The 8,925-nt window shown below is 31.9% G+C and overlaps 1 protein-coding gene across 2 annotated transcripts; it reads right to left on the minus strand.

The window, feature by feature from the left end:
- Nucleotides 1–1,100: 1,100 nt before the first annotated feature.
- LOC137713994 (putative WRKY transcription factor 29) lies at nucleotides 1,101–2,890 on the minus strand. Of its 2 annotated transcripts, none has more exons than XM_068453354.2 (2): nucleotides 2,460–2,890; nucleotides 1,101–1,985 (listed from the first exon to the last, which is right to left on the minus strand). In XM_068453354.2, the coding sequence occupies exons 1-2, from the start codon at nucleotides 2,789–2,791 to the stop codon at nucleotides 1,367–1,369; spliced, it is 951 nt and encodes a 316-aa protein (XP_068309455.2). In that variant the 5' UTR covers nucleotides 2,792–2,890; the 3' UTR covers nucleotides 1,101–1,366. The 2 variants fall into 2 exon arrangements, with proteins under 2 accessions (XP_068309455.2, XP_088539990.1); XM_088683864.1 differs by having other exon boundaries at nucleotides 1,101–1,982; nucleotides 2,460–2,884.
- Between the last annotated feature and the right edge of the window lie 6,035 nt (nucleotides 2,891–8,925).

An 8,925-nucleotide genomic window follows, 5' to 3' on the forward strand; every position in this document is an offset into this window, starting at 1 on the left:
ACCACAAAATACTAAAAAATTGAAAACATATTACATACCCCAAAACAAGAGTCTAATGAAAAAATATTAGTACATTACCACAAAATACAAAATGTTCAAGGATATGCAAAATGAATGAGTTGCATATCACATTTAAGGAAACCTTGCACCTTTTTTTTTACAATAAAACCCTTCAATTTCATCAATCACCAAGGGAAATGATATTGGTTTATTTTGAGCTCCCTTAAAAACACTATTCATGAGGGTTTGTATGGTTTTAAAAAGTCAAACGACGATGTATCCATCCTTAAAGAGTAAAGGATTCGATCACTAGCATTTACATATTGTTTCACATTTTTCACACTTGTAAATAAATTATTATATTTTTTTAATGTGTTTAGTATTTTTAAATTACTTGATATTTTTATTTTTAACGTGTTTCATAATTTTTTAATCTCACTTTTTGCCTATAGTATACTATCAAAATAAATAAAACTTAAAATTTTTAAATTTATATAGAATAATAATACAATAATACATATTTTAATATACAATATATACATATAGACTATAGCTATTGTATTTTATAGTAAGTTTTTTTAAGTAGTTTAAAATATTAAAATCATCAAAACAAACTTTTTGTTAACACGTCGAAACAGGGTTAGCCACATGTCACTTTCGTGTAAACATGTTAAGGACCCGTAATTAACGGGTTCTTATCGTGTGACCTGATAACGACCTAATTAGTTATCGTATCGATCCAAAACCAATTATTTTCGTGTTGTTTATGTGTCGTGTTAATGGATCGTGTAAGAAATTGTCAGGTCTACTCACCCTACCCCATTTTGTTTATTGAGTAAAGTCTCTTCCCTCCCTCATTTTATTAGACGCAACCAAAGTCCGATATGTAGCAAATATAATGGGAATTGTTATTAATACTCCAAATTTCTTGTTGTGCAGTTCAAACTTTTTATATTTAGAAATAAAAATGCACTTGTGAGAAGTGCAAATTGAGACTTTTAGAATGCCAAAAATAATTCCCAAGATAGTCATATGGATTAAGTAGTGTCCCGCCAGCAGAATTTCAGAAATTCCTCCAAATGAAATAAAATCCAAGTTGATGGTGCATATAAGCTCACCAATTATTTGAAAATAAGAGATGATACCATTCTAATCCATGTCCGTATACATAATAGCCTTAATTAATGAGATTAGTAACAATTTCATGTTCATCAACTTTGTTGACTTGCTACTCGCATCTTCCATCTGTAAAAAGCTAGACCTAAATAAAAGAAAACCTGCAAAGGCTAGGAAAATATAGTGACGATACAAATTTGATATACAACCAACCAAATGTTGCTTTCTCTAATGCATGGCTTCTGGTGAATCAGCAAGCACCGGTTACAGTATTAGAGTGACCATTAATATTGAACCAAGGACTTGGAAAATTGTCCAAAAATTGATCCGAAAACCAACCATCCATGACTGGTTCCAACTTTCTATCCAAATCCTCTAAGCTTGGGAATATTTCATCACTCACCATAGTACCCAACACGACATTTTCATTACTAATTTCATCCTCTTCCAACAATTTCGCTTCCTCTTTTACGATATTAATATCCGCGCTTTCCACAAACTCACGGTCATCTTGAATGGATGCGGCAAGATTAGGCGTAGCCAGAGAATTCGAAGAACTACTACATTTGTCCTTGTTTTTAGATGAAGGGAACTTGCTTCTGGTGCTGCCAGCAAGAGAGTTTCGACGAGTTGGATGAACATGGTTGTGTTCTGCAGTATAGGTTATGATGAACGTTTCAGGATTGGAACAGCTCCTTTCTACTTGTTTTCTCGCTGAACATCCTTTTGAGCTGCTGCATCTGTAATAGCTCCTCGGATGTGGCGATCCCTTGATGGGTTTTTGCCCATACTTACGCCACGCCCACACATCCGAAAAGAGATCTTCTGCTTTAACCTCTTTCACAACCCTTTTGTTCTGATTCTTCCTGCTGAAATTAACATTTAAAAAACAAATTTAAAAAAAAAATTAAACATTTGGAAAACTTATAAATCTAGAATCATTAAGTCAAAATTAAAAAAAATAAAAAAAAATAAAAAACAATTTTTAACCTCATTTATTTCTAACAAGTAAGATACTGATACTTGCAAGTTAATTAATTTCTTTAACCAATTGTCAACACTGTGATTGTTTGTGTGATAGTATCTACCATATATGATTACTGAAATTGCTTTGGATTTTAGCTTTTACTACAGTTCTTAATTCAAGATCCTTCTTAATAACTAGAATCAAAGAATTATTAGTAGATTTGTTCCGAAAATAGGAATGGGCTAGGGTTATGAACTTATATAATCTGATGATCAGACTCAATTTCATGGTTATAATAAAGTTCATACCATACTAAACCAAAATAGGGTTAGATACATTCTAATTATGAGAAGGGGAAATTAGATAAATAACCAACCTTATTCTTTTACAAATAGGTGCTGATTCCTTCATGTTTTTTATCAGCTTGGGTGCTTCTGTGATGACTTCTTGGGGAACAGATATGGAGGAGGCAAGAATAGTTGGTGGGGATGTAATTTGATTAACTGCGTAAAAAGGCTTGTAAAGCTCCTCCAATTCATCTAAAGTAGTTGTGGCTTCAAAGGCCTGAGGAAAATAAGCTTGAAAAAGCTCGTCGTCTTCCTGAAGGCTTAAAGGAGCAAAGAAATATGGTATCTGGGATTCCTCCATGACTTCATCAATATCGGTATTGCACCCTCTTACCACAGCTTGCAAATCCCAGTTCTCCATGCATACAATATCTCAGAGAGAGAAAGAGAGAGAGAGAGAGAGAGAGAGAGAGAGGTTTGTAATAGCTAGGCAGCTGACTTTGGTTTGTAAAGAAATATGATGAGAAGAAATCTGCAAGGCTTGCTCCTATATATTAAGGAGGAGACTCAGATTGTCTGAAACCCAAAGTGCTTTCTCACTGGGTTGACTTTTGGACAAAGTCAAAAAACAAATTTGTGCACGCTATTTAACCATTTGACAACTGGGCACCTTTGACTTTTGGCATCACCAGCAGCCAATAAGGAACTAATTAAGATATTATAGATGTCAAAACTGAGCGAGTACGTACGTTTTGTGTGGGGCGTATGTGCGACTGCGTTTAGTAGTTATCATCTCATATTTTCAGGAGCAATAATTTGGATTTTTTTTGGGATATCTACAAGCTCGTCACTCTTTCGTCTGTCGGCCGCGAAGGCTGACAAATTGGCATAAAATTTTGTTAACTTGCCTGTTATAAAGTGGGAATTTTCTAGGCCTGGCAATTTCTGACACGACCCGATAATCCGACACGACACGACACGAAATTAACAGGTATTCGGGTCGACACGATAACGAATCGGGTCGTTATCGGGTAACCCGATAAGCACCTGTTAAGATAACGGGTTAATTCAGGTATACACGTGGGTAACACGATACACGATAAGCAGAATATTATTTTTATAATTTTATAACCCTAAAAAAAATTCTGTAATAATTATATACATTAATTTAACAATTTTATACCCCTAAAAACTATAATATATATATATATATATATATTAAATTAACTATAAAGTCTATAATAATTATAATAATTATACCCCCAAAATATTAACTATCTATAATAATTATATAATTATATATATATATATTTAATTTTGAATTAAATTTTATAAAAACTATAATAATTATTAATTAATATGCATGATGCATCCATTGATTTGATTCCATCCCATTCCTGCCGCCCTTTTTGAAGAAAAATAGAGGGAAAATGAAAATGATAAGAAAAGTTGAAAATGAAACAAAAAAGTGAGGGAATTAGGGAAAGATGTTGGAGGGAAAAGTGAAAATTATAAGAAAAGTTGAAAATGAAACAAAAAAGAGAGGGAAAAATGAAAATTAATAGAAGTGGTGAGAAATTTATTTATTTATTTTTTTAAGTTATTAACTTTTTATCACACATATGACATATCTCACTATTTTTATAATGATACATGTGATATACTACTCCGTGTACCAGTCAATTATACCTACAAAATAAATAGATTTAAATCTACTTAATAAATAAATAAATATATATATATGTATATATATATATACACACACCATTGGAACTTGATGGGATACGAATTCTTCAAAACTAATTTGAACGATCCCAACAGTCAAACTTGTTTGTATATGCTTTGAGATCACATCAGCAAAAAATCGCAAAAAACAAACATTCAGAGATCAAGTAACGTGACAAAACTTTTCGACGCTTATAAACGAAAAATCACGATTTAACGGTTATTTTAACTTCGATTTTGATGATTTTTTATAGCTACACTCTTTGACCCTATATGAATACAATAAATGAATTTGATCTTCAATTTAAAATATTTACACAAGTGGATACTACAAAATCTTATGTTATACTTGATGAAAGTATAAATAAACTCTAAGTGTTAGTTAATCTATTGTTTTTATGGGATACGAATTCTCTTAAACTAATTTCAACGATCCCAACCATCAAACTTGTTTGTATATGCTTTGAGATCACATCAGCAAAATATCACAAAAATCAAACATTCAGAGATCAAGTAACGGGACAAACCTTTTTTACGGTTATAAACGAAAAATCACGATTTAACGGTTATTTTAACTCCGATTTTGATGATTTTTTACAGGTACACTCCTTGACCCTATATGAATACAATGAAAGAATTCGATCTTCAATTTAAAATATTTACACAAGTGGATACCACAAAATCTTATGTTATACTTAATGAAAGTATAAATAAACTCTTAAGTGTTAGTCAATCTATCGTTTTGTTAGGATACGAATTCTCCAAAACTAATTTCAACGATCCAAACCGTCAAACTTGTTTGTATATGCTTGGAGATCACATTAACAAAAAATCACAAAAAACAAACATTCAGAGATCAAGTAATGGGACAAAGCTTTTCGACGGTTATAAACAAAATATTACGATTTAACGGTTATTTTAACTCCGATTTTGATGATTTTTTATAGGTACACTCCTTGACCCTATATGAATACAATGAATGAATTCGATCTTCAATTTAAAATATTTACACAAGTGGATACCACAAAATCTTATGTTATACTTAATGAAAGTATAAATAAACTCTTAAGTGTTAGTCAATCTATCGTTTTGTTGGGATACGAATTCTCCAAAACTAATTTCAACGATCCAAACCGTCAAACTTGTTTGTATATGCCTGGAGATCACATTAACAAAAAATCACAAAAAACAAACATTCAGAGATCAAGTAACGGGACAAAGCTTTTCGACGGTTATAAACAAAAAATTACGATTTAATGATTATTTTAACTCTGATTTTGATGATTTTTTACAGCTACACTCCTTGACCCTGTATGAATACAATGAATGAATTCGATCTTCAATTTAAAATATTTACACAAGTGGATACCACAAAATCTTATGTTATACTTAATAAAAATATAAATAAACTCTAAGTGTTAGTCAATCTATCGTTTTGTTAGGATACAAATTCTCCAAAACTAATTTCAACGATCCAAATTGTCAAACTTGTTTGTATATGCTTGGAGATCACATTAACAAAAAATCACAAAAAACAAACATTCAGAGATCAAGTAACGGGACAAAGCTTTTCGACGGTTATAAACGAAAAATCACGATCTAACGGTTATTTTAACTCTGATTTTGATGATTTTTTATAGGTACACTCCTTGACCCTATATGAATACAATGAATGAATTCGATCTTCAATTTAAAATATTTATACAAGTGGACACCACAAAATCTTATGTTGTACTTAATGAAAGTATAAATAAACTCTAAGTGTTAGGTAATCTATCGTTTTGTTGGGATACGAATTCTCCAAAACTAATTTCAACGATCCAAACCGTCAAACTTGTTTGTATATGCTTGGAGATCACATCAACAAAAAATCACAAAAAACAAACATTCAAAGATCAAGTAACGGGACAAAGCTTTTCGACGGTTATAAAAAATCACGATTTAACGGTTATTTTAACTCCGATTTTGATGATTTTTTACAGGTACACTCCTTGACCCTATATGAATACAATGAATGAATTCGATCTTCAATTTAAAATATTTACACAAGTAGATACCACAAAATCTTATGTTGTACTTAATGAAAGTATAAATAAACTCTAAGTGTTAGTCAATCTATCGTTTTGTTGGGATACGAATTCTCCAAAACTAATTTCAACGATCCAAACCGTAAAACTTGTTTGTATATGGTTGGAGATCACATCAACAGAAAATCACAAAAAATAAACATTCAGAGATCAAGGAATGGAACAAAGCTTTTCGACGGTTATATACGAAAAATCACGATTTAACGGTTATTTTAATATATTTTTATATGGTATAATATTATTATTTTATTTCTTTTCATAATTATTTTGGTAAACTTCTCATAATTTGAATGATTTTTAATGTTTGGTTTTTCTATACTTAGATTATGCGGAAGAGAGTTCTGACGTGGAAAACCTTACTGAAAACATCTTCAACATAACTCTTCAAGGCAATAGATGAAGCCAAAGTTTCAATACAATTTCATGATGATCGATGTAAATTGAAGATTTTGTAGATAGAGGTGTAAACTTTTGAGAAAGACTTACAATCTTGAAAACAAAAACTCTTTCATTTTGCATATCCTTGCACATTTAATATTTATAATAGATTAGTAGTGTATGTATTATTTTTTTATTAGGCTCTTATTTTCGAATGTAGATATAGTACTTAAACGACAAATGTTTTAATGTTTTGAAATAATATTTATGTGGCAATGTGTGATATGTGCAAATTTAAAAAAAAATATATTTTTTTCTTAACGGGTCATAACGGGTCAAGTCACTTTACCCGTTGGGTAAAGTGACCCGACCTGTTAAGGACCCGTTAAGATAACGGGTGTGACACGACACGACCCGTTAAGATAACAGGTGTTACACGAAAACAACACGAACACGACAGACACGACCCGTTTGCCAGGCTTAGAATTTTCCACACATACGAAAATTAAGCTTTTCTTTATGTGCAAGTTGCTGCCAATGCACCTCTCATAATTGAGTGAAATTCTTTTGGTTTTTCCGGTGAGATTGGGTGAAGTTCTTAATAAGTTAGTTTGCGAACTTTGTGTCATATCCATTTAGTACTATGTGCATATAATACAGACGGTTCGAGTTTTGAAATACATTATGTAGTGAGCCCGAAAGAATATGTCAAAAAATATTTTCCATGATTCTAACAGTGTATACTATATGGTATCATTAGTAGAAAAAACTATTTATGCGATAGAATTTTGCTCGACAAAGTAAAATCCGTCGCGCAAAGACATTTTACGCAAAAAAAAAAATCTTTGTTTTGCACAACGAGAACTTTGCAGCGCAACAATGTTTGCACGACCGAAAAAAGATGTTCATCGTGCAAAGCCAGTAAGAACACCGAGGGTGATTTTTTTTTTGGAGCGAAAATAAATGCGCGACGAAGATTTTCCCGGGAAACCTTTGCTTGACAAAGTCTTCATCGTGCAAAGCTCGTTCAATTTTTGGGGCAGAGCATTCAACGCATGGGAATTAGAGGAACACTTGCGCGACAAAGGCTTCATCACACAAGTTACAATCAGTTTTGAGTCAGACCATTCAGTGCATGTGAATCAAAGGAATCTACATTGTATATAGTGCGGGTCTTTGCGCGACAAAGCCTTCGTCGCGCAAAGGCTCTAACCTTCCTATAAATATGCGATTCTGTTCTCCTTGTTTTTCATAATTTTGTTCTCCTTATTATTCACAATTCTGTTCCTTTTAGGATGGAGGATAAAAACAAGGATCAGAGCATGCTTGCCAACCCGTATGATTTGAGGCAACATGTGGAATTCACGTATGCGATTGGTGTAGCCATGCGAAATAATTGTCCTACTGCTGAGTAGCGTTCTTGGAAATATATGCCAAAGAATGTGAAGAATGCAGTGATGGATGAATTATTAGTAAGTATACTGTTAATAGATCAATAATTAATTTTGTGAAATTTTTCGTTATATGTTGGAATTAATTATTTGCATATATGTGTAACAGTGTAAGTATACTCTTGATGACGATACGAACGAAGAGTTGATGAAGTTGATGGAGGTGGGGTTGAAGGGAGGGTACAAGCGGTGTCGTTATGACGTCGAGCAGAATGGAGGACCATTGAAATAATAGTTTTAAATTTATGTTTTTTAGGACAATATTTAAATTTAAGGTTTTTTTGATAAGTTATGTATTTGGACTTAATTAGGCTTTAATTCATGTTTGGTTGTTTAAATAATTGAATAGAGTATAATATCAATTTATTTAAGGTTTTAATTATTTTTAGAATAACTATTATAACTAAAAATTTGTTTGTAATTATGAAATTTACGTAAACATAGTTGTTTAAATAATTGAATGGAATATAATATCAATTGATTTAAGGTTTTAATTATTTTTAGAATAAATATTATAACTGAAAATTTGTTTGTAATTATGAACTTTACGTAAATATAGATATCTATGTTTACATAAACTTCATAATTACAATCGATCACATTTGTCGCTAAAACATTTGTGGGACAAAGGATGTCATTGTGCAAAACCTTGCGCGACAAAGCTTTCGTCGCACCAATGGCGTTCAGTTTTAGGTCAGCGTATTTGGTGCATCTGAATCAAAGAAATCAATACCTTATTTACTGCAAATGTTTGCACGACAAAGTCTTCGTAGCACAAAGTCCCTAACCTTCCTATAAATGTGCGCTTTTGTTCTCCTATTCTTCACAATTTGTTTAGGAAATGCTTACCAAGTCTGCAAATTATAATCAATTCGTTCCTTGATTGTTGGTACGATGGCCGACAGTGGTGCGCG

This window comes from Pyrus communis, chromosome 14 (assembly GCF_041283825.1).
Source record: "Pyrus communis isolate YQ-2024b chromosome 14, ASM4128382v1, whole genome shotgun sequence".
NCBI lineage: Eukaryota > Viridiplantae > Streptophyta > Magnoliopsida > Rosales > Rosaceae > Pyrus > Pyrus communis.

Coding starts and splice junctions, on each gene's coding strand:
- LOC137713994 (XM_068453354.2), bottom strand. CDS start 2,791: ATGGAGAACTGGGATTTGCAAGCTGTGGTAAGAGGGTGCAATACCGAT. Junction 1,986..2,459: donor CCTATTTGTAAAAGAATAAG/GTTGGTTATTTA, acceptor TGTTAATTTCAG/CAGGAAGAATCAGAACAAAA.